This window comes from Callionymus lyra, chromosome 6 (assembly GCF_982586985.1).
Source record: "Callionymus lyra chromosome 6, fCalLyr1.hap1.1, whole genome shotgun sequence".
Classification (NCBI taxonomy): Eukaryota; Metazoa; Chordata; class Actinopteri; order Syngnathiformes; family Callionymidae; genus Callionymus; species Callionymus lyra.
In genome coordinates this window covers 33,592,585-33,619,493 of record NC_141823.1, presented here as the reverse complement: position 1 = coordinate 33,619,493, position 26,909 = coordinate 33,592,585, and the positions used below count along the sequence as shown (strand labels likewise).

The 26,909-nt window shown below is 39.1% G+C and overlaps 2 protein-coding genes across 3 annotated transcripts in view; both read right to left on the bottom strand.

The window, feature by feature from the left end:
• Positions 1–18: 18 nt before the first annotated feature.
• Positions 19–3,076, bottom strand: uraha (urate (5-hydroxyiso-) hydrolase a). Its single transcript, XM_087792933.1, has 4 exons — positions 2,891–3,076; positions 900–1,039; positions 308–443; positions 19–241 (listed from the first exon to the last, which is right to left on the bottom strand). The coding sequence occupies exons 1-4, from the start codon at positions 2,942–2,944 to the stop codon at positions 152–154; spliced, it is 420 nt and encodes a 139-aa protein (XP_087649059.1). The 5' UTR covers positions 2,945–3,076; the 3' UTR covers positions 19–151.
• Positions 3,077–3,764: 688 nt separating this feature from the next.
• Positions 3,765–26,909, bottom strand: part of LOC148078886 (RNA-binding Raly-like protein) — a 40,946-nt gene continuing 17,801 nt past the window's right edge. The window contains exons 3-7 of one of the 2 annotated variants that reach the window (XM_087792929.1): positions 16,142–16,192; positions 10,057–10,226; positions 7,101–7,214; positions 6,176–6,333; positions 3,765–5,599 (exon numbers count right to left, since the gene is read on the bottom strand). In XM_087792929.1, the coding sequence (XP_087649055.1) occupies positions 5,561–5,599; positions 6,176–6,333; positions 7,101–7,214; positions 10,057–10,226; positions 16,142–16,192 (532 nt within the window). In that variant the 3' untranslated portion in view covers positions 3,765–5,560. The remainder of the gene's footprint in view (positions 5,600–6,175; positions 6,334–7,100; positions 7,215–10,056; positions 10,227–16,141; positions 16,193–26,909) is intronic. The other variant, XM_087792930.1, reaches the window with a different exon arrangement.

Below are 26,909 nucleotides of genomic sequence, written 5' to 3'. Positions count from 1 at the left end.
AGGCACAGACACAATGCAAATGGTATTCAACATTTATTTTAGAGTAACAAAAAACAGAGTTTAAATGATCAAATAACTGTTCTACTATGACATGAAACAGGTTTAGTCATCCTGAAAACGGTTCACTCTTTTAAATCAGCGACGCGTCATACTAGCTTCCTCTGTATGTGCTGTAAGAGAATCTACTGAGTAGAAGAGGAACATGGTACTTTTGTTCAGAGTCACTGATGGTGAACACAATCTGCATCAGAAAACAACAATTACTGTGGGTCAAATGAAATGGTGAATTTACTGACATGTTCCTCACCTCAACATAGGGGTAAAAGCTTGTCTCCCCCATGTTCCCCCAGTAGTGTCCTGTTTCAAAGTGTAGCTTATATACGCCAGGAAGGAACATTTGTTTGGTGATGAGTCCTGGACAGCGGCCATCACTGTTGGTGGTGCTGGTTAGAAAAGAAAACTTGTTTTTAAGGGTTTTCCAAGTGAAAATGTAAGTGCTTCAAATACTGTGGTCAAGAGAAAATATAAAATGTATTTAAAATGAATCAAATATTTAAGATACAGTGTCAAATTGATTGATTTTTTCTTTCATAATGTGCATAAACTTTGCTGTAATAAATTGATAAGCAGAAATAACGTGATTAAACCAACCACGGCTTTTTAAATCATTGTAAATGTTGAAATGATAACAAATATCAGTTGTAAAAATGTCAGTGTAAGACTCAAATCATTGGAAGACAAGAAATGAAAACATATAGTTATAACCAAAAACATAAATATAGTGGCTCATGTTCAAAGGTTAAAGGTTCAATTGGATGTTTAATTGGACATTTTTAGCCAATTGTATTCAAACCATCAATCCCATTGCAGTAGTTAACTAAACCGTTGTCAGGTTTTACCCTGTAGTAACCAAGTTCCAGGCTTTTGTTGAGGCATCCTGTCGAAACAGCCTAAGAGCCATGTTTGCCCCGGGGACCCCAGCGGCAACATTCAGCACATGAGTCGTCAGAGGACTGGCTGACACTGCCATTGGTGAGCTCTAGAAAACATGAAGAAAAGGATACTTGGTTTTAAATAAAACAATCTGCTTGTTAAAACATGACTCATTGACAAAAACATGAAGTGCAAAGACTGTTATAGATTGTAATAGACAAATCAAGGTTAAACTGCTTTCGTGGTCTGCCCTCTACAGGCTGTCGGAGGACTGACATCAGACCACCAGCCAGGAGCATGCAGGCACAATCATCGCTGATACGAGGCTGATGACTTGTTGCTCAATCCTCTAGGCCAGTGTGTGTCTATGGACTCGAGGAAGAGGATGAATGCGGCTCACATGGCGGTCAGGCTCCCTCCAGTGGTTCCTAGGTCACCTGTATTCCGAGAGCAGAGGAGCGCTCAAAATCCGGCACGTCCCAGGACAGTCATCCTGTGAAGTTGTTTGCGAGGGAAACCCTGAGGAGCCGAACCAACCGGACCCACCTCATGTTCGTAGGTATGTTATCATCAGTCTTTTAGGTGGTGTAAATGGAAGAGAAGAGTTCCTCCTCTGCCAGCACCGGACCGGATGTGTCTGACTTCCAGGTCCTTCCTTAATCTGACGGGCTGGAACCACTGCCATGAAGTACATCCACGGGGAAGTGGGAGACACCCAGAGAGTGTGCCATACGTCATGGCACTTACTTACTCCTGCTGTGTCTTTAGGGTCTCAAAAATATTATAGTAATATTATTGATAATAATCTCTGGTTATGTTATCTCTAGATTCAGCTTTCCATCTGGAGTTTCAGACCTATTCCTCTGGAGTTTGAGTGGTCTCCTTCTAGTTTTTATAGACCCCTCACCTGTTTATTTAATATAACCAGCTTCTACAATGCTACCACTTATCTAGTGTCTGTGGAGGGTAAGTTCAGGTGCGAGGTGTGGGTCACGATAGGAGTTTGTTGTCATTACAACAGCACTCACAGTGGCTCACGACAGTGTAGGTGTCCACAGCCTGGTTAACAAGGTCCTGCTCCTCAAAACGTGGGTCCTGGCCACACACATTTCACCAAAGGGCGGTTTTCTGGGAGTACATTTATCCCTGTGCTGCGCACATTGTAGCCCACAGCGACAGCCAGTAGAGGGCCTCACACAAATAAAGTAGAAACCACAAGTCATCTTGACTACAGTAGTTCTATGAATTCTGTAAGACAGTGCACTTACTTGCGCAGTAGACAGGCTAGTACTGTCGAAACAAACACTGCTGCTATGCACTTACCAAAAATTATTCAACAGCTTCTACGTATTTTTAACACCTATACCGACCATTGGAAACATATCCCATGGCCGTTTGAGTGAACAATTGAAAGAGAAAAGTGAATTACATTTCCACACACTGCTCAGTGTGCACTCACTTGTGTACTCAAAATATTGCAATTGCAGAAGTGTGCGATTTGGGACACACCATCTGAGTGTCATAGACAGCCATTCTAAGGGAGTGAAGGCCTGGTGGAGAGTGTAACCCATAGAGAAATTCTGTCGAGGGACTCACAACTATTCGTAGAACCACGGTTATATAGATACTTTTAGTTTAGTGAGTGACTTATCTAATACACGTCATTTTAACATTACATTAGCAATATTTTAAAAAGGTCGAAATATTTTCTAAAGTCCTCAAGTCAGGTTTGGGGGTTGTGTAGGTTGTTTATCTATCTTTGAATTAATATCACTCTCCAAATGTAGTGTTATCTGGTACTTTGTGCTCATAAACACGATATCTATCTACCATCAACATTATTTCTATACTAGTAAAGTATAAATATATATTTTAATTAATAATGACAGAAAGATAATACTGGATATATTAGCATTTTCGTTGTATTATATATACACTTTAAAACGTAATTCCTCACCTTATATTCAGGTAGAATATGATTCTTGATGTTCTGCAGTCTGTGCGTGTTCATGAGTGAACTTAGATGGACTCGTTCCGAACAGAAGCGAATAAAGTAATTTTCAGCTTCACCCACAGAATATTAAATCACTTTGCCATCAGTCGACTTTGCTCACTGCTATCGTTCTGTCAACAGCAGAGGTTGCGCAAGAGTTCCACTTGGATTTTGGAAAAGGCGGAAGCAGTACCAAGGTCACGCCCACCTGCACTAACGTCTGAATTTGAACTCAAATGAACATGACACACAAGTCAATACTACAAAAAAGAAAAACTGAAGCACGTTATATATTTCAAGCATATTTCTTTCGTTAGAACACGTAATGTTGCTGAAGCAAACATGATTTTTGGAACACTCTTCCACTAGAATGACATGGTTTGTTTCAACAAGAGATAATTTGTAATGACTTGGAGAAGAGATTCACGAGAAACTTTTTATTTTGAAATGTTCCATCAGAATGGAATTCCATTGTCTTCATGAGGGGTCTGTTCCAGGAGGGGTTGTAGGTGGCAAACTAATGAGGTCAAACTGTATTTATTTAATATTTTTATTATATCAAATCATACTCGAAAATATATTTCCGAAATACTGTTTATATGCACATTTGTTTAACCAATATACTCACTTTTTTACTTATATTATTTTTTACTTTATACTATAAAATACTTTATTTTTCTTTACTTACCTTTCCTTTTTAAATTAATTAACCCCTTTTTCTAAAACTAAACTAGAGAAAACTTGTCAGAAAAGAATTGTAAGCACTAACAAGTAGCTTGTTAACCATAAGACTTTCACACACACACACAAAATCAAGCCAGGTATTTTTACTCAACGTGAAAATACTTTTAATGATGTGACAATGAGTATTTTTACTTGGCTTATCTTAATAATTCAAACCAAAAACAGACAGCACAATCTGAATTTCATTTTCATAAAAAAAAAACTGTGAGATGTCATATAACAACATTTAAATCAGACAGAACATCTAAATTTGATCATAATACACAATATTACACATTGATCTTCTCTCTGAGCCAAACACATGATGGAAGAGATGCTGACATTCCTTTGACGATGCAGAAAGAAACAAAAGTGAGCTGAATTTGGATGTTTGTATAGTACACAAAAATATTAAAAGGTAAGTTTAAATGTCAGTATAATCTTATTTTCTTGCTTTATTACTAGTGCCCCAAATGCACCGCAACATTCCGCAGCTCATTTTGTTTTATAAATATATTTTTGTTTTATGTTTTTGTTATATTTGCGACAAATTGTTATGTTCACAATAAGATTCAAGATTTTATGTTAGTAATCTAATTTACTGGTGCTGGCAGATTCCAACCTTCAACCTGACACTGCAGGTCTTCTAATCAACGCACAACACATTGTTATGTAAAAGTAGGGATGTAGTAAGGAAGTAAGTAATTTATCTTTGTAGGGATGTTTGTGTTAGGATGCTAAATTCTACCCAGTACCTGCTTCATTTACTGTATGCTTTCATTTTAGTCGCCACTAGAGTTGTGTAATGCTCGACATATTTGCTCGTTCAGCAAGAGTAGTGCGTTTCAGTTTAGTCATGACTAAACTTATGAGGTCTTTTATACAACTTTTAGGTGGTTATGACATGACTAGCGCTTCCTCTAAGCATGCAAACAATGGTTTCTTTTGATTCCCATCCTGTCTGGCACCATCACATGATGAATAGACGTCATGTGCAGATCCATATCTAATGGTACTAGTACAGGGGTCACCCAACTGTTCCATGAATACGTTGTTTTGAATGAACCCACTTTTAATGTTAGATGTCATGTTTCCTATCTTGATAATCATTGTAAATAAACAATTGACATATTATATTAAACATTAGTTAAACATTGGAAAGCAACCTTTCCGAAAAGAGTCTCAAACATATAGTAGCCCTTCTGATCCCTCAGTGCTCTTAGTGTAGCTTGTGGTATCAAAGGGTTAGTGACCCCTGAACTAGAAGGACAGGATCTGACAGTGATGCATGTGAAGGTACACTCGGCTACAACCCAGACTGCAGCAGAAAACTCAATGTTAAATCTATTGGCACTTGTGTAAACTCTCATGACGATGGCTGTCCTTCACATCTAAGCTGCTTACATAAAAGCAATCACACTAACTGTGCCGTCTCATCTGGATTATTATTGCGACACTGGGATGTCTTTAGTGTGGGTGTCATTTCATATTCTACACATATATTATTGTTGTTAAAATGTTGGTAAAGTACCCACAGCTTACATTTGTTGTCCTTTCTCATTGACTTCATCGTGTTAGAAAGAGACTGGACCCTTCATATCCAAAAGACGTTATAGCTATACTATATGCATGACTCGATCAATGTTGCACATCACCAAGTTACACCAAAACTGCAACCAATAAGTCAGCAGTTGTAAGTATGAACTGATCAAAACAAGAATTAACTAGCAAGAAGGTCAAAAGAGGAGATGACATGAAAGAATACCAAAGGAATTATCTGATTAACTTTTCAACATATGAACACCTGATATGTTATTTGGATACGTGACAGTCTGAGAGATGATCTTGATGGTCTTTAAACTCTTCCCCATGTTTGGCACCTCCTTCAATCTTTTTGTTTTCTTTTTGAGTTCATATTTCATCCTCCAGACCAAAGTTGTGATTCCTCATCTGGGGCAGGAAAGAGAAATGTTAGAAAACGCCATTTTAACGTTTAAAAGCACTGACCTTTGATTCTGAAAATATTAAATTACTCCGCAGCGTAGTTCATGGGTCATCTATTTACTAAATCCCTCTTAAAGTACCATACACCGCCAGTAGGGAGCACTAGAGCCATAGGTTGATACGAAGAAACGCAGACCCGAAAAATTGATGACATTGAGGTTGAGGTTCACTTTAAAACAGTTGAACGTTTATGTGAGGGTAAATAATAACATGCAGAAATTAAATCCAAATTAATTTTTCCAGTCACAGCTGACAGGATTTGGTGCTTTAGTGTATATTCCTCAAACGCTTCTACACGCTTAGAATAATTCTAACATCAACAGGAAGCATCTATGTTCATATAAACCCATAAAGTAACTAATGACTTTGGTTTCCAACACATCTACAGCCCGGAAGTCAGAATAAACACAGGTGACTGGAGCAAACACTGGTCCTCATGTGGACTGAACAGAAATGATGTGATAACGTTGTCCTAGTTTGATCCAGACAGGAAATTAAATGCTATAATCCAACCCCATTTACCGTGTGGTGGTAGTCATCTGGGTCCCTCAGGTCCAGGTTCTCCTTCTGGCTTTGATGGTAGGAGCTTATAGGGGAGAGGGAGGAGAAAGAGTGATCTGGACTGCAGGCGGATAAACAGTACGGTGACCCAGCAGGACTGTCCTCCCCTGCAGGAGACCCTGCAAGGACACCCGTAGAAAAAAACATTCAAACTTAAGGGTGTGGGTTTCAGAAGACAATAAATCTCGGCTCTAGGACAAAAGCAGAAATTACAGTCTTCAACCTGCTGACTTGACTCCTGAAGACAGACAGGAGACTAAAGTGGGAGTGACAGGATGATGGATGGATGTGAAGGAGGTGAGCGACAGAGGAGGAAGATGATGAGGGACGAGGGAATCCGGCAGACAAATTAATATGAAGAAGAGAGAGCTCAATCGCTGAAGGTGATACATACAAGAGGAGACAGCTGCACTGAACATTAAAATCTGCGTGTGTGCCTCATCTTACATTCTGTTAGTGGTTTGTGTGTGATACGACAACAGGTTTAAAATGGGTTTCCCAAACTTGCCTTTCAACATTCTGACATTTATGTCCTTCGACATAAATAATCTCAGCTCAATTGGTCTCAGGGGAAACCCTGGAAAGCTCTTCATCAATTCATCTCTGTATGTTTGTGGAGTGTTCACTGTGAAATAACACACATAGAAAGAATGCATGTCCTTTAGCATTGATGTTGACTTTAAACAGAGGTGTTAATATACAGACCATGTTTATTTATTTAAGCCTTGTGTTATCTCAAGATTCAAAGTCAAAGTGACCCAAAGGCCCGAAACAACTATGTTTGATTCATCCCTTTCATAAATACATATGCAGTGCTGGAGGTCGTTCAGCTCGACCTAGAGGCAACGCTAGGGTTCAGTTGTGTGCAAGTTGTGTTGTTATTCACCTTTGTGGTCGTTCGTCTCCTCGTCCATCCTGTCCAGGCTGTCAAGCAGCCCATCGATTTGTGTCTTGATCAGCGTCAGCTCCTTTTTAATAACCTGCAGCTCCTCCATGCCGACTGTGAGCACAGACATTGTATATGGATAAATAAGTAGATAATAAGAAGAGCAAAATTAAAAACGTGGTTCAGGATGTTTTATACATATTTAGAATTTATTTGAACAAACCAAAAAATATTTTTTGTGTTGGTAAAATGAATTATAAATTTGTATATATTTTTTAAAATAAGTGAAAAAAAAAATTACTTCTTATGTGTTATGTTATTTTATACAAATTGGTAAAAACCTTAGAAAAAATATATACTACTATAATATACCTGCTGCTATAATTTTACATTATTGTGTATGTCTTCTGTTTAATTGAATTGAAATGTCATAATGTTTGCATTTTCTTTGCTCTGTTCACCAAATTATTTTTTACTATTGGAATGAGCTTTTATTTGATTTAATATTCCAGTCAAACATTTTTCCATAAGCGTCAAGGTGGTTTTGTCTCTAAGAATATTAATTAGAGACAAAACATTCTAGATTGTTTTGTTACTGTCTGGTGCAGAGACAAACTGTGACCACTAAGACAATCAGGAAGTGGACACCAGCTGTGGAGGACGCCATCAGAGACTGCTTGACACCACAGACTGGAATGGAGACTGGGATGTGCTGCTGAAGTCTCATGGTGAGGACATCGAGGGACAGACACACTGTCTAACGGATTATTTAAATTTCTGCTTAGATGTTGTCGCCCCTGCTAAGACTGTCCGTTGTTACCCTAATAATAAACTGTGGGTAACAAAGGAGGTCCAGGATGTCCTTGACAGGAAGAAGGTGACTTTCAGGAGCAGGGACGCCATGAGGTCAGCACAGCAGGAGGTGAAGCGATGCTTGAGGGCAAAGGACACCTACAGGAGGAGGTTGGAGGAGAAGCTGAAGAAATAAGAGAGGTCTGGGATGGTGTTAAAACCATCACTGGACACAAGACCAAGTCTTCTCTGACTGCAGTGGACACGGTGGAGGAGGCAAACAGTCTCAACAACTTTTTCAACAGGTTTAAGCAGGCGGACTCACCCTCACTGCTGCCCGCTTCAGAACCTGCCCCACCTTTCTTTACTTCCTTCAGCTCCACACAACCACTTCCCAGCATCACCTCACTCCAAGTACACGTCCATGTACTTCGGAGGATTCGTCCAGGGAAGGCTGCTGGTCCTGACAAGGTGTCTGCTCGGCTGCTACACAACTGTGCTGCTGAACTAGCTGAGCCGCTCCAGCATGTCTTCAACCTCAGTCTATAGCTGGTGAAAGTACCAACCCTGTGGAAGACTTCCTGTATCGTTCCAGTCCCGAAAAAAGATCTGATCGAGCTTGCTGAAAGATACAGACCGGTGGCAGCTGATGAAGACACTGGAGCAGCTGGTCCTCAAACATCTCAGGCCAAAAGTCCAGCACGTGCAAGACCCCCTGCAGTTTGCCTACCGGCCAGCAGTTGATGTACAAGATGCCATTCTCCACCTCCTGCATCGGACCTACTCCCACCGGGATAAAGGAAGTGGTTCAGTGAGGATCCTGTTCCTGGACTTTTCTAGTGCCTTCAACACTATCCAGCCCACTCTGCTGCAGGACAAATTGACACAGATGCATGTGGACCCTGGTCTGGTCTCCTGGATTACAGATTATTTTACTGATCGACCACAGTATGTCAGGCTGAAAGAACATCACGACTGACACTGTGGTGTGCAGTACAGGAGCACCTCAGGGGACAGTACTGGCCTCTCTTCTCTTCATCATCTAAACTTCAGACTTCTGCTACAACTCCGAGCTGAGTCTCGTCCAGAAGTATGCTGACGACACTGCCATTGTTGGATGCATCAGGGACAACAGCAAAGACGAGTATAGGAGTCTGATACGTGACTTTGTGGACTGGAGTGAGAGGAACCACTTGCAGCTGAACACCTCAAAGATCAAGGAGCTGGACTTGGACTTCGGGAGGTCCAGGACAAAGCCACGTCCAGTGTTCATCAGAGGCGACGAGGTGGAGATAGTTCTCAACTATAAGTACCTCGGTGTGCGGCTGGACAGTAAACTGGACTAGTCCTGCAGCACACACCATGTATATACGAAAGTTCAGAGTAGAATGTACTTTCTGAGGAGGCTTCGATCATTTAACATCTGCAAGAAGCTCCTCTGCATGTTCTACCAGTCTGTGGTGGTCAGTGTCCTTTTCTATGCTGTGGTGTTTTGGGGTGGGAATGTGTCCAAGAGGAGTGTCAACAGGTTGGACAGGTTGATCAGGAGGGCTGGCTCTGTGGTTGGAATGAAGCTGGACTCACTGGTGACAGTTGCTGAGAGGAGATCATTGAACAAACTACTGTCCATCATGGATGATGACAGTCATCCACTGAACACTTTCATCAGTGAACAGAGAAGCAGATGCTCATCCCCAGATGCAAAACAAATAGACCCACGGGCAATTAGATTGTACAATTCTGAGTTTGGAGGCAGGAGTGGAGTAAAAGTATCTTGATGTTCTGTTCTATGTTAATCTTTGTATCCTTTGTCTTTGTTATTTTTCTTTGATCTATGTTCTTTATCTTATCTTTAGACTTAGATTGTATCATCTTGTTCTTTCTCTTCATTTCTCTTTGTTCTTGTTCTTATTTATTTATTTATTTTATTTATTTTTATGAATAATTGCTGTATTGCTGTGTCTTATTGGAAAAAAAAATGTCCCGGAAGGAGACCTCCTGAGGGATCAATAAAGTTCTACCTACCTACCTACCCAGATGCTTATGGAAAAGTATTTTTTTTTTATGCGACTGTTCAATAAATCAACTTTTGTTTTAGCTGTAATCCATGTCTTTCTCCAATGTCAATCACCCTCACCGCTCCCTGCTGCTGAAATAGACTCACGCTTGGCTGTGGATGAACTGCTGGAGTGAGCTCTGGAGCTTCTGGAGTGGGTTCTGTCTCGGCTGCGTCTGTGCCTGGAGGAGGAAGAGGATGAGCGGAACCTCTTGGCTGGGCTCACTCCCCCAGGTAGTGGCGACAGTGACGCCGGGACAAGCTGGTAGTCGTAGACCCTGGAAATACATCAGAGTAAGGTTAAGATGCTAAAAATAGCTTTGATTGTTGTGTGTAATTTTAATAATGCTTAAAACCTGTTATTTTTCATCCGTGCAGTTCATGTCACATGGTCTTTTCTTGTGTCTAAAGATTTATTATACATGCTTCAAATACTGAATGTGAGCCTGTTCATTTAAAATAATCAGAAATGGCTCTTTGAAAAGTTGGTTTCTGTCGTAGTAGTTCCTCTTGCCACTAGAGTTTTACTATGCCTGCTGCCCAGGCTACATTTAATTTTAATGTTAATAAATGCTTTGATAAGCATGTAGGTCTTGAGATTATATGGTCATTACTAAGATAGATGGATTGTCATTGTTTTTCTTGACTGGTGATTTTCACAGGGCACATAAATCCATCTTTACCTGGTCAAGAAGTTTCTGAGACATAATTCATAGATTTATTTCCAAAGGTTAGATTTTATAAAACTGTCTTCAATCTTATAATACAAATGACTGCTTTAAAATCGCATCAGAAATGTACGGTAACTAGATCTTGAAATTCCAAACAAACAAAGATACAAAGTGTAATGTTCCACCTTCAGAATGACATAGCTAGCAAACAGCATGTTTGTGACACACTCGAGGTGCACCACTGACTTATATTTTAAACTTCAATTATATTATAAACTGCTCTGAATGGTCCTTTCTTTGGTCACATTCCTTTCTTTGGTCACTTCTGTGAATAATCACTTCCAGTCTGGGACAACAAAGGAGAAAACAGACACACAAATGATGAAAACAAAATAAACCAAGAACAACAATACTGATATTTTGTCCCTTTGTTTTTCAAGCACATTCATCTTTCTCTGGCTCTGGCATCGCCGCCTCCCCGTGGACAGCTCCGTGTCTCTATCTGCCACTGAATGTAATTGGTTCTGTCAGAGCCGATCAATAGCTCGCCGCCAGGCTGGCACTGCCGGTGACAGCGGGTGTATCTCAGTTAAACTCCACAGTGGGAGCTGAAAAGTCGCTTCAGTGTTTGTCAGTGTTGGTCTCAGGCCAAATCTTAACAGAAAGAAAAAATAAATATTTTGACGTGTCAAGTGGTCATGACACCAGTAAGTGTTCAGGTCAATTCAAAGGGACTGTACGATTGTGTACCGAGTATACTGTATATACACCTTTGGTCAAGCGACATTTATTAATTATATGAACAGTTTATATGCTTCACACTTGAGTATGTAAAAAAATAAAAGGCAATAAGTCAGTCAAATTTCAGTTTCCTCCACTCAAGATCTTAAAGGGACAACCCAACTCTCCTGGCTTACTCTCATGTTGAAGTCTTTCTCTCCAAGATGCAGTATGTCCTACGCATGTTTTGAACATTACTTTATAAAGTTCTCCCTTGTCTGAAATCTCGGCAAACAAGTGATTATGAGAGGGGAGTCCATTAAGAGATATTAATGGTCCTTACTCCTCCTGTAGCCAGCTGCTATCACGCATGTGTTTTGTTTATACAATGAGTCCCTTGGAGGTGGAATTGATGACAATTAATTCATTGTTTAATTGTTTTAATTCAGTTAAAAAATAATTAAAATGTTTAACTGAATTTTAAGTTTTAATTGTTTAATTCAGTTTCTTTTCATGTCTTAACAAGAAGGAGCTGTCTGGCCTGCAGTTGATACAGAACTCTGCACCGAGAATTCTGCTCTAGTAGAAGAACTCACATTTCTCCGATCCGTATAACTCTTCACTGGCTTTCAGTTTCTTTCAGGATCAACTTTAAAATTCTGGTTCTTACTTTCAGAGCTATTCATGGTCAGGCTCCTCCTTACATCACTGATCTGATCCAGCCTTACACGCCAGCTCGGGCTCTGAGGTCTGTGGATCAGAATCTACTGATGGTTCCTCACACACACTATAAATACAATACAATATATATATATATATACAGTGCCTTGCGAAAGTATTCGCCCCCCTTGAACCTTTCAACATTTCGCCACATTTCAGGCTTCAAACATAAAGATATAAAATTTTAATTTTTTGTCATGAATCAACAACAAGTGGGACACAATCGTGAAGTGGAACGAAATTTATTGGATAATTTAAACATTTTTAACAAATAAAAAACTGAAAAGTGGGGCGTGCAATATTATTCGGCCCCTTTACTTTCAGTGCAGCAAACTCACTCCAGAAGTTCAGTGAGGATCTTTGAATGATCCAATGTTGTCCTAAATGACTGATGATGATAAATAGAATGCACCTGTGTGTAATCAAGTCTCCGTATAAATGCACCTGCTCTTTGATAGTCTCAGGGTTCTGTTTAAAGCGCAGAGAGAACCATGAAGACAAAGGAACACACCAGGCAGGTCCGAGATACTGTTGTGGAGAAGTTTAAAGCCGGATTTGGATACAAAAAGATTTCCCAAGCTTTAAACATCTCAAGGAGCACTGTGCAAGCAATTATATTGAAACGGAAGGAGTATCAGACCACTGCAAATCTACCAAGACCCGGCCGTCCCTCCAAACTTTCATCTCAAACAAGGAGAAGACTGATCAGAGATGCAGCCAAGAGGCCCATGATCACTCTGGATGAACTGCAGATAACTACAGCTGAGGTGGGAGAGTCTGTCCATAGGACAACAATCAGTCGTGCACTTCACAAATCTGGCCTTTATGGAAGAGTGGCAAGAAGAAAGCCATTTCTCAAAGATATCCATAAAAAGTCTTGTTTAAAGTTTGCCACAAGCCACCTGGGAGACACACCAAACATGTGGAAGAAGGTGCTCTGGTCAGATGAAACCAAAATCGAACTTTTTGGCCACAATGCAAAACGATATGTTTGCCGTAAAAGCAACACAGCTCATCACCCTGAACACACCATCCCCACTGTCAAACATGGTGGTGGCAGCATCATGGTTTGGGCCTGCTTTTCTTCAGCAGGGACAGGGAAGATGGCTAAAATTGATGGGAAGATGGATGGAGCCAAATACAGGACCATTCTGGAAGAAAACCTGTTGGAGTCTGCAAAAGACCTGAGACTGGGACGGAGATTTATCTTCCAACAGGACAATGATCCAAAACATAAAGCCAAATCTACAATGGAATGGTTCACAAATAGACGTATCCAGGTGTTTGAATGGCCAAGTCAAAGTCCAGACCTGAATCCAATCGAGAATCTGTGGAAAGAGCTGAAGACTGCTGTTCACAAACGCTCTCCATCCAACCTCACTGAGCTCGAGCTGTTTTGCAAGGAAGAATGGGCAAGAATTCCAGTCTCTTGATGTGCAAAACTGATAGAGACATACCCCAAGCGACTTGCAGCTGTAATTGCAGCAAAAGGTGGCGCTACAAAGTATTAGCGCAAGGGGCCCGAATAATATTGCACCCCCCACTTTTCAGTTTTTTATTTGTTAAAAAAGTTTAAATTATCCAATAAATTTCGTTCCACTTCACGATTGTGTCCCACTTGTTGTTGATTCATGACAAAAAATTAAAATTTTATATCTTTATGTTTGAAGCCTGAAATGTGGCGAAATGTTGAAAGGTTCAAGGGGGCCGAATACTTTCGCAAGGCACTGTATATATATATATATATATATATATATATATTACTGATATATTATATATATTACTATCCAACTGATTTTCTGACTCTGTTGTGGATCGTTTTTTGAATTAGAAACACCTGAAATCCAAACGATGAGGTTCCCTGTGATTGTTGGTTAATAGATTTATCTGAGTGTATCCGGGACAGAGGACGTCTGATCTGACGTGCAAACAAAGATGAGAGAAAGCTCCTCTGCTGCACATCTCTATCAGTCAGCTGTGACAACTCAAATCATGATTCAGATTTACAGATAAGACTGTTGGCAATGGGACTTATTTTGAATGTGTTTTGTGTTGGAAAATCATTGTGTTGTTTTCTCTATTGTCATGTTTGTACATTTCTTAACTGGCTGAGTGCCACACAATGATGCTCTACACCCCGTCACACAAGGATGAAGTGTATTAGGCCACTGCAAGTGTGTAAGATTATGGGCTCTGCATGGGAGACAGACACCAGACCGAAGACTTATGGGAGTTTAAAGTCCTTCAGAGCAGTTTGCCGGGACACAGAGACAATGTGTTGTTAGACTGGCTTTGAAGTGTCATCTCTGAGAATGAACGAGAGGACAATGAGCGAGGATTAGAGGAAAGTGCAAGCGAGTGTTTGTCTCTGTGGATTAGACCGCACACGTAAAGCAGCTTTGTCGGCCTGACTTGTTATCTTCCTGTGGAACAACACTTTTCTTTCATGTTTGGACGAGAGGACGAATGATGGTCACTTTATCTTCCATATCAACACACACTCACACACCTACACATACACACTCACAGACACACACAGGCAAGCCTTTATTCCCAAAAGACACAACATGACTCTGAGCGAGCATGTTTAACACACAAAAATGCACACACAAGCTATAAGACACGTCTGCATCTGGGGGAATAATCATGGAGTGTGTAAAAAGCAAATTGAAAATCTGTAGCGCGTGTTTCTCCTGAGCAAGGGCGGAAAAAATGCAGAGCAAGGAAAAGCAAATGATGAAAAGCACCACAACAAAGAAGAAATAGCAGTCAATACTCAGCGCAGCAGAGCAGAGAGTGAAGGCAAAATTAATAATATTTCTGTGTTCACTTTGACCAGACTGAGCAGATGGAGAGAGACAACACGGCTGATTTTCTTCTTTGTTCTAACAAAATGATGACATTCGCAATAATGGTCGAAGCGGCTCCTTAATAATAAATAATTAAATTAACAACAGAAGGTCATTTGTTGTCTTGATCGTCCCTAATGCATCCTTTTCTGGACGAACACACACCTGCCGATATTGAAAAGTGCTTCCACACATCAAGTTTTATTAAGTGGTCTTTGTTCTTACATTAAATCACTTAACCTTTAAATTGGTGCTTTACCACTCATTGGGGAGATTTCTATTTCCCCAGTGAAGCTATGGTCACCATCTTGTCCTTGTGTTTGTCAGATAAATAATTCAAGAACTGCTTTGAATAAAAATGTTTCACACTTTTAAACTCTTCTCTTACTCTACTAACCTGCCATCAATAATATTTCCCATGTTATCACACCAAGAGAATAAACGCAGGACAGGAGAAGCGAAGCAGCAACCAGAGCTTCTGAGAGTGAAGAATGGAATGGATCCAAATGGGAATTCACAACAGCCGGTTCGCTAACAGCCAAATGAGAGAAAGATATAGTGAAATATGATTGGATAAGTGGCATGGGAATGTATTGTAGTCATAAAGTATTTTTTTTTTGTATATTTAAAAAATCACCTTAATCCTCAATTTCTTATTTGTAAAAGCAAAATACTGCAGTGCAGGTAAGTAAGTAATTAAGTAATATTTATTTATATAGCGCTTTTCGAGACCAGGGTCACAAAGCGCTTAGACAATCAAATGGTTTCTAAGTTGATGTTTCAAACATTAAATTGGTTTGAAAAATAAAAACACATCAGCAGGTCAAGTCAGATTGGATGCAAAAGAAAACATATTATATGAATTTAATTCTAATTAAATAGAAAATCATAACAGTAACACGATTACTTGCTACACAATATAAGAGTGAAACATGAAACCAGATTCATTAAAGAGAGATAAGACAGTCGTCCTTATACTTCAAACTGAAAGAGAATGTCGTCCTCACACTCAGAGAGACGTTCTACTTTTGATCTTCGGTCCAGCAGAGGAAATTGCACATGTTTTTTTGATACGGTGCAAAAGAGCCGAGGTGTCGAACAGCGGAGGAGCAGATGATGACAGAGAACAGAGACGACACGCGACAGGAGGGATGAAGAATCAGCTTTAGTCGTCTCAAACACACACGGGAGCAGTGAGGTGTGTGACCTTACACAGAAGATTTATGACAGTACCTGTCATAGTAATCCTCCTGATAGCTGTCACATTCCAGGTCCAAGTCCGTGCTGCGGGGGACATGGAGAGATGCTGGTTAAGAAAGTCAGGACGAAGCTATTTGTTACACATAAAATCTTTTTTCTCTCTGCTCAGCACAGCCGAGTTCAGGTGACAAAATTCACTTGTTTTGTGATCATGTGAGCGGAAATGCAGGAAAATGACACTAATCCACATTCCAGTGTGTCAGACCCCCACATTCCCCCATAATACCTTCAACTAATAATCCTTCTGCCGACATCCCTCTGTCTCTATTCCGCCCCCCTCCGACTCATTCTCATCCTTCTCCGGCCATCATAGGAACTTCATTGACGTGCTTTCAAATGAATTGTAACAATAAATGTTCGGTAACCATCGGCTAGATGATGATGGTGGTAGGACAGGAGAGACAGACGGCAGAGTTCAGGGTCTTCTTTTCACATCAGCATCCACGGTTCAAGGTTTCTTCAGCTCTAACATGTTAATGGGAGCAGCTAATTAAAACTCTTGGGAGGTGAGTTACTACTTGTTACTACTTTGTAGCCGTTCAAAACTCAACTTCCATTTGTCTCGCCCCTCCCTTCTGTGCACTCTCTCAGAAAGTAAGTAAGTAAGTAATATTTGTAGAGCACAGTGTCACTGCAATCACTTGTTCCTACTTTCGCGAAGTGCTTTAGGGTGAGAGTCAGAGGAAAGTGGGTGGGACTACTGTAGTGAAAATGTAGGTGCTACTTTGGATTAGTATCAACATTAAACTTTAACCAACTCATGTATTTAAAACTTCCTCTGGACACATAACATACCCTGCATGACAGGATTTGAGTTTGTAATGTTTCTTACCATTTTGACCGATTTAACCTTTTTTTATAGAATAAAAAAATATTTAAATTCAAAAGTTGCTCTGAAACCTCTAATAATAATTTAAAGATATTAACTGTGTTTTTATTAACCAATACAAAATTGAGAGAATCATTCAAAAAGTACTTATCGTACATAAAAACTCATTATAAAGATAATAACATACTGTAGAATTTACCAGTGTACAGTGTTCTGTATTTTAAACAATTAGCTGCTCAGCACTGATCATTACTCGGCGTGTTTAGCTATTTATTTCCTGCTTGATGACAGCCAGCCCATTAAAATAAGTCACCAGGGTCCAGTAACAACATGACAAGTATAAACAAGAGCTGTCACGTTATTTAGTGAAGACAAATCTGTGCCAGTTATGCCAAACACATTTACACTGTAATTACCTACAGAGTGAGACACCAATTGCCTGGGTCACTGTGTGTGTGTGTGAGCATAAATAGAGTGTGTGTGAGGGGAAGGCTGACGGACATAGGGTCACAAAAGGCTAATTATTTTTTTTTTCATAATTTCTCAAGTGCCAAGGAAATCCATTAGACACGGCTGGCCATAAATCATCCCAGCGTCAATGTGTGTGTGTTTGTGTGTGATGAATTTCTTTCAATAAAGCATCCCTTAGATTCACACCAGCATGAACCACTAAAGTCTGTTTCACCGCAACTGAGGAATCTGGACAGAATGATTGTCGTTGTATGAGATGAATTATCGGCCTGGTGGGAGAATTAGTTTGGTGTCTTGACAGATGCAATTTAAATCACACTATCAATGACTCACACTGAAAAGCCCCGTTTTTTTTTTTTTTAAAGATGTGCTCAGTGAGAAATGATTGTGACTCCTAAAGTGCTTAATTTTTCACATAGTTTCCGATTTTTTTTCTTTTATCTGTATGTTGTGACTAACAAAAAGTCTCCAAAAAGCAAAACCAAATAGACAAGAAAGAGTCTGTGTGACATTTAAAGGCTTTTTTTTTCTATAACAACAGAAATCTTTGTCTGATGCAATCACGTTTCTTTGGGACATTAACAACTGTCTTTTCTGTGTGCATGTCATGTTTTAGTGGTGCATTGTGATTTTCCTCAGACTACTTTTGTACATTACAATACTTCTCAAAGCAAACTATTGATGTATTATAGTATGTTTTTCTTCTTTGTCTCATTGAGAGTTTACTTCAGTTTAATTCAATCTTTTCTTTCTGATTGTTTCCATTACAGAGACACAGGTTGCTGGAGCTTTTCCTCACTACATGGGACAAAAGGTGGCTGTTTATTTTTCCACCACATCATAGTACATAAATAGAAGTCCCATGGTTATGTAGAAATTATGAATGACTTTCTGGAGGAAACCAAAGTACCAGCACAAAGCCTTCAAAGGACATGTAGACCAGACCAAGGAGACCCAGGTTTACTTCACCCGACTCATTCTGCCTTGAATCACTTATTTCAGCAGACATGGAAGTCTATGGAGTTGTTGAAACATCATGGAAGCTTGTGACACGAGGCTGCCATCTCTCTTGATTCCTCTAGTTTTCTTAAAAAAGTGTGCGTCTTTAGTGTACCCACATAAGCACATAGAACGTAAACTACATATCTTATCCCAAGACAGTCTTGCTTGGAGCCCTCATCTCTAACTAGGTGTGTTTTTATATAAAGCTACTTGTGACAGTGAGAGTTTCAAAGGTTCTCTTTATTATTATTATTTTTACAACCAGGAGAAATAATGTACAACAAACCTGTATAGACTTTAAATTATTTATTCCAAAATCTAATCTTTAAGGACCTAATGTTGCACAAAAATGATCATTCTTTAACAAATCAAGATGAAGTCATTTCAGTATAAGTTCAGGTGCGAACACATCAGGTAGTTTCACTGACCTGTGATCAGAAAACTTTTAAAATCACAGTGACCGAGGATGATTCAAACCCCCAGCATCTGATTAGACATCTCACGGGTATTAATGCTGATTAAAATCTTGATGGACCTTCTTAAACTTGCAGTAATAAACTCTTCCGCAGCTGATTAAAATAAAAACCAGCTGCAGTAAATCATTTACATACTCGAAGCTTTATCCACCTACACACCGCACAGAACTTGATTATGATCTCAAGTATCATCATCTAAAGGAAGACCGAAAATATGTTTGCCATCGTCCTGATTTCATTTCTATAGCCAGAGAAGAATCTCAATCAATCATTACTGATGAGCTCAGCTTAGAGTGAAGACAAGCATCTGAAGTTTCATTTATATTAAAGATTCAGGTGGATCACGGAAGCATCCCCAGGTCTGAGGATGAAAATATGTTTAACTCACTTTACTTTGCAGTGGATATTTGACTGTGTGTGGAGTCTTTGGCTATGAATGCAAAGGACAGCCACTCACATACAAATAACCTTAACTTACTTGCTAACATATATAGTTTCGATCAATCTATTGTTTTTGGTCTGAAGCCAGGCGAGCACAGGAAGAACAAGCAAGCTTCACACAGTGAGGACTCAAGGTTCATGTCACAACTAGTTGCTAAGAAACTGACCCAGTATGACAAAATCTCAGTTCAGACTAGTGATGGTGGAATTAAAGACAAATAGAAAAACTGCGTATCTTCAGAAGTGATATACTGATGTATGAAAAGAACATATTTAGGTTCTTGCCACGTTATCCTTTTGACTTGATAAATCAACTAGAGAAATGAATCAAAAAATTATCCTCTCAATATATTACACTGTTTGACTTTGTAATTTTGGCTTGACTCACAACAGTTACAGAAGATAATGACCCTTGAGGTGATTTAGCTGACCTCCACTGATCTAGATTCTACTTGTGGAACACTATCATCTGTTCATCTGCTTTTGAGTTATTTGCTAACAGACAGACTGATAATCACAGAACTCCCCTGGTAAAGGGTGAAAAAATTCCATAAATATTTGAAAATCGCTGACAAGGAAATGTTTGTCATTAGAAGAGTGTTAAAAGCTTTTTCCAGGTAATCAAGTTGTTCACTAAATCACCATGTGCTTGTTTCTCTGCTATCGATCCTCGTCCTGCTGACAGACTGAATCATTGGGCAGACAATGACTATGATCCAGCTCTCCTCAGTTACTAAAATAACCAGGGAACTATTGCGATTGGAATACTTTTTTCAGGTTTTCTTTGGTGGCAACAACACTTGTTTGCAACAACATATTGTGGTGCGTTTCTTTTGTAATCTCATTAAGTGAACACCTACACTGTGAGGCAGACAGCACGCTGTCAAGAGGAATCAATAACACAGAGTTCAGAGGAACCTTCAAACATACGTGGGGCTGAACAACATTTGGGCATATGCTGTGAGGGAATTAGACGGAATGATGTTAAAATTGAGTGCAATTCAGAATTGAATGACTTTGATGGAGAAGGCGGGCGAATAAAAAGAGAGCTTATTCTTGTTCTGAGAGACTTTCATGGGACGTACTCAAAGCTAATCATTTCCCGCTTTCCTTCTCATTTAATCAGAAACGTTTTTTCTCAGTTTCACTCACGCATCCGTCGCACACTCTCCCTGCACAAGCACGACAACAACAGTAATTATGAAGATAATCACTCGATTCTACAGAAATTATGCAGAAAACGTTTTCGAAATTACATCTGCTCTGGTTATTATTTTAGTCTGAGAAACTTGAAACGACTCGTATCATTTATGTATTTATAGTTATGTCCGTGGAAAAGTGACAATACTGCTGATACAAGCGACGATGGATCACTGCATGTTATCAGGTGGGTTTCCTTATCTTTGTTTAGCTCACTGGCTCAACAACTTCTATTAACTTTTACTTTTTACTATTTCACCTTCATAACTGCAGCAGCTGACTGATGCAAACAAAGCGTCAGGACTGGAATTTAAACATGTAATGTGGGAATGACGACAGAAAATGTCCCACAGTGTCTGACACAGCAAGCAAGCAGGGCAGTTATTTAGTTATTAAATGTGTCCACTCAGTGAAAATATACTGATTATATACGTGGTTCTCTTTAGGGGTAAGATCAGCAGTGAGACATTTAATGCCCACGACATATATCTTGCACCTTTTGAATTATCAAGGCTGCCAATTCGACAAAAGTAATTTATTTCAAACATAAACTAAGTGTTACAGGTAAGATTTGATTTAAGGACAGCTGGCCCTCTTATCAAATAGCCAAGTATGAGAAAGAGCGAGTATAGCATAATGCATTGTTTTGGAACCTGGAATGCCCCCTGGAAACTCAAATAAGTGCAATTTAGATGATAAAATAATATAAACCATATGCATTAAAAAAAATGTTAAGTGTTATGTCTATGTTCTTGATAGGAATGACTCAAAAGTGTACAATGATATTGAAACAACACATTTAACTCATATTTTCTTTATTTTTGAGGGCAAAAAGGCAAGGTTACGTAGATTGACCCAGTATCCATTTGTTTAAGTCTAATATGTGGCTCTCAATTGTTCCCTTTGTTCTCACTGTTGGTGACAATCAGAAGACACATGGTCAACATGATTCATTTTAATTTAATTCAATTTGGGTTACATTCAAGCTACACACACCGAGGCTTTAACTACCATATTCAAGAGCGTTTAAAACAAAGTCGCTTTAATCAAAGTACATTAAATCCCTCAAAAATGATTTCCTTCCCAACAACGTTATTAAGCAATAATTAACCTTCTGTGAGATGTATTGTTCTTACTCTAGAGATGGATACGAAACAGCACATTAACACTGTCCACGTCCACACACACACACACCAGGTTTTACGACTGGCCCTGTGGGAGTTCACATTTGACAAGGAGCATCTTTATTGCTTCCTGAGAGGCTTCTTAAACACGCAGCGATCACACACTTGGATGATTTAATCAATGGCATGTCCAGGACAGAAGCAGATCAATAACACATCAACATGTTATCTGTTCTGTGACACTCATTACTGCTCGGCCCGCTGGTCTGCATCAACTGGATATACTGTACGAAGTGTGCAGCTTGATTCATGGCGAACGCACAAGAGCTCCCACATTCGCGGCAACTAAAGCAGCTCAGAAATTTATATCCCACATAGATCAGAGCTAAATTACAGCCTGGCAGCAATTTATTCTGCAGGAGAGATGGAGGTGGAGAGGCAGGGTTACGTGTCACACTGCACTTATCCGTCCTCTCCTTAGTTCAAAAAGCTGCGAAGGACTTTGAATCTTTCAGGTTTGATTGCAGCCACACCTAAGAGGAAGCAGCCGCGGCGTGATGGAGGAGGGCGCGCTAGACGCCGAGCAGGAGATGGACAGACTTTGGGGCGGAAAGGCAATTTGTGCTATCTGGAGAATCACTGAGCATGAAGCGATTCACATCAACATCTGAGAGAAGCTGATTAGAGCTAGATCAGTTATTTTCATCACTTAACAGATGTTGATGCTGGATCTGTTTAACGCAATTTAAACTCCAGAATATCAACTAACAAATGAAATATGAGTCATCTGAAGATTAGGAAGAAGCCAATAAAACTTTATATGTTCGGCCCATTTCAGGAGAGAAATCTATTTTAAAATGCTCAAAAATCAATGTATTGTCAGTTTAATACAGGGTGGAGTTCCTACGCTCCACTTGCGATGGGTCCAGGAACTCCGGTTTCCTCCCATAGTCCAAAAACATAAAGACAATGATTAAGAACTCTAAATTATCCTTAGGTGTGACCTTCTAAGGGTGTCCCCAACCTCTCACACAAATTAGCTAGGATAGACTCCAGCCAGCCATGACCCCACTAAGAGAATCAGCGGTAGCATTAGATAGAATTTATGTTTCAATGGAATTGGAAATGAAATATCTACACTTCTTATTCATTTTTAATGAGAGTTCCACATACAATCTTTTTACAAAATGTTTCACTATTAAAAGTGTTAATACGATACATTATATTTTCTTCATTTTAATATAAAACAATAATTTCTTAGGGAAAATAAGATTTTGTGAATATTTATTTACATAATAAATCTCTGGCCATAAATAGACAATGATGACCATATAAGGAGGTGTAGATAATCCAGTCACCCTACAAGACACGGTGCAAACAGAGAAAGAGAAAAACAAAGAGGACCTATAATCATTTTGAGTTCAAAAAAAACATTTTAATTTCTTCTGTAAGTAGTGACGTTAAGGAGATATATTTTCTTTTCTTCTATTCTTAATATAATTGAGACTGGACTGAAGGTGACAGATGCTGATTAATCTCTTTCCTAACAGAAAATATTTATAAATACAATCCTTATATTTAGCGTCAAAAGATGACGTTGATCCTGCAAAGTGATTTAAATCAAGGTGGTCATTTCTTCCTCTTTTTTTTTCTTGCAATTTACTATGAGAATAAATTACATAATTATAAATCAATAAATACATGTATAAATACATAGCTAAATGTTTAAATAAATGTGTGGAAAAAAATAGAAAAACTAATAAATAACTGATTGTATTTTCTTAAAGAAGGGTGCTATTCCGGTGTATTTATCAAATTATTTAATTGCACATTTAATTATATATGTATTTCTTAATTTTAACATTTATCTATTGGTGTATTTATCCATTTCTTTTTTTATTTATTTAATTTAATTTAATGGCAGAATACAAATGGAGTAGGTCTGCGATGTTATCGGATAAACTGCTACTGCCTTGTAGAGCATCACATGTTGTCATAGATTACTTTGGATAATCCTGGAAAGATGGAACTTGTATTACATACCATTGCTACTGATATACGATCATTGGCTTAAAACGTAGTAATAACGGTCAGATTCGGACTCTCCCGACCTGGAACCGAACCTGCAACCTTCGTGCCTTGAGGCTAATCACTGCGCCACCGTGCGCCCCTAGAACAGGGAGTTATACAAACTGTTTTGGAAACATCCAAAATCATGTTCATGTACATTTTCAGCTGGTTTCAAGAGTTGTGATTTCAGTATACAATTCAGAACATTCTAAGCAAAGCTAAAGAAATTCCACTCAGAAAGTTCCATAAAGCCAGAGAAAGACTGTTTAGAGACCTTTAGACACACACTCATTCATTCATTGGGTTTTTCTCGCCTCAATTTGCCTATAAAAATACACACACTATGTGCAGTTGGAGCTTCCTGGAATGCTAAACTGACATTTAAATATCAGACAGAGCATTGGGTCGGACGCCAAAACCAACCAACTGGACTTGATGAGATTGAGTGGACGGGCAGGAATGAAGACAAATGAGCAAAGCATTTGTTTAAGAGACGAGCAGAGCGTTGACCGAATGAGTCAGATTCTCCTGCAGCTGTCAGGGAGTGGACATTCCCGACTGATACGCCTGGATCAGTCGGGCCCAGGCGTGGCAACCGCTCCGTTTTCAATAAGTCTCCCAAGAATGTCACATTGGAAAGAATAATTGAGCCCCACCAATCAGCTGTCGTATTTAGCATCATTACCAAACAAACGTATGAGCAAGTGAGTGTCACGGAGAGAGGAATGACGGCGTTCATTAACTGATCGCTGGGAAAACAATTTGGAAGGTCAGACCTCCAAATGATTACAAGCATGTTTGTTCCACACATTAAGAGGCTATTACAAGTCGCCTCGACATAATGGTCAAAAGATGTTTCTACCGTTAGCACATCTTTTCTTTTCTATTCTTCTGATGTTTGTCAAGACATATGAGCAACACTTAGAAATGACCTTTCTGTGCTCTGCTGTTGATGATTTCATTGACTGGCCTAAATGACTTGACTTTCTTTTTTAAATAAGATGTATGGTTAGAAACCAAATGCTAGTTCCACTGTTGTGTGACTTATATCACTATTAACACAACTATTGTAGCGTCAGATAAAATATTATGACAAATGTTCAACAGAATGATGTAAACAACATGCGTTAAACTAGGCCAGTGGTCCCCAAACTCGTCCCACGGGCTGGAAACGGCCCATTGTAAGTAACATTTCAGTCCGCCCTGTCATTTCCGTCCAGGTGCTTCCTACATGATGATCACACGCCCCAAACGCGAATGCCTTTTTAAAAGCTTTTTTACGAGTGATCAGAAATAAAACTTAGCCATTTAAGGACACTTTTTACCACACCAAACATTTATGCTAACAGATAGACCTTTGTCTAGATCTTTGTCTATTGGATCGTTGTCAAAGCATCCGTCCGTCACTTCCTGCTCTTACGCTGACGTGACTTTCACACTAGTGGAACGTGTCCAGGCTACACGTGACAACGCCGTTGATTTGCTGAACCGTGTTTGACTAAAATAACACACTTTTTTCTATGCAATGCAATATAAACATTCAAGAGACTATAAGGGGTTACCAAATAAATATATATGTTCAAATTATAAAACAAAAACAAATGAAATGTATTGATTACTGGCAAGTTAAATAAGTGAAATAGGACAAAGTTCTGCCAATCAGCGTCATCGTCACTTGGAACCCCCGACACATTCTGTTTGGGTGAAAGACACATGTGTCTTTTTGCTAATATAAACATTTAATGTTGGTACAAAGTGTCATTTAATATCTCAGTAGGAAGTGCCCGGATCGAAATGACAAGGCAGACTGAAATGGTACTTACACCGTATCCACATTTGGCCCGGCCCCTTGAACAAGGTCCAGCCATTTTGAGGGTGTAAATAATTTCTTAGAGTAGCTAAATAAAAATAAAGACATATTTCTTTAAGTCTCCAACTTGGACTCTTTCAACATTTTGACCTCCTTTATTACTGAGTTTAAACTTCTAAATATTGTAATTCTAAATAATTAAACTAAATATTCAGGGAGTAATATAATAACAAAGCAAAGAAAGTCCCCCCCCAAATAATCAACAGTGGAAAATTGAATGAATGAATCATAAAAGATGATAACATTTAAAATAAATGATGAATATTTATGAGAACACCAGAATAGGCTCGCCTCAGACTTGGCTTAAGGACAAGCTAGCTCTCAGTTGTCTGTTCGGATGGATCAGCACAGCAACGGACTGCTTTGTGGCGTGTCCAGATATAAACTGTCACATGCCGGTCGTACTCGACAAAACCTAATGGAAAATGTGTTCATTTTGTATTACTTTCACATGCTTGTATAGCACCTTTTAAACAAAAACATAATGTTACTAATAACTAACAAATCAAAATGTGAAATATTTCTGTGCATCTTTAGTGTAACAGTTTTTTTTTTGTATTATTAGAGTAAAAATAAATTGTATTATCTCAAACCGACTGCACCACATCTGATATTCCAGATTAGGTAGTCATGGTACAGCACTACTTTTGCAACAACACATCATCAGTAGGTTAAAACTAACTCGCTCATGATGGTCAATACCCAGCTCAAGTTCCCGATTAGTGGGTGAACAATCCAACGGTTGGTGAATGCTGCTTCACAGTGATAGGAAGGAACGACATGAGATCAGGAGAGATTATAAAGATTTGGTCACTCTCATAAAGAACTTTTATTCAGTCATGACACTTCAAAAACACATGTCACGGTTTGTCGAGACATGAAATTTAAAATATATTCCTATTCAATACTTTCAGGGTTTACAGTTCCACCCAAGTCGTATATAAATCTGTCAATCATTAGAAGTTTAAATCTGATTCCGCGACCAACGAACACTGTGAATTGTGAAAACCGTGAAGACGATTTTTTAAGCAAAGCAAAGCAAAATCTCTGGACAGAGCAAGAGATTAGAGCCAATCTCCATCTCCAATCTGCCGCTGTAGCCGGTGTAAGAGGTGATTAAAAGAACCCTTTAATGGCTGATTCAGAAGAAAATCTTCGTCTTTTATATTTATTATTTATTTTATGATTTAAGATGTTTTGATGTTGTAACAATAGCCGCTCATTCTTAAAAAGACTGAGATGTGTATAACAATAAACA

Bases quoted from the DNA above. Each gene is read 5' to 3' on its own strand.
- uraha (XM_087792933.1), bottom strand. From the start codon at position 2,944: ATGAACACGCACAGACTGCAGAACATCAAGAATCATATTCTACCTGAA. The intron at 1,040-2,890 runs GTGAGGAATTAC...CATGTTTTCTAG, and splicing joins ATATTCTACCTGAATATAAG to AGCTCACCAATGGCAGTGTC. The intron at 444-899 runs GTAAAACCTGAC...TTTTCTAACCAG, and splicing joins TGGAACTTGGTTACTACAGG to CACCACCAACAGTGATGGCC.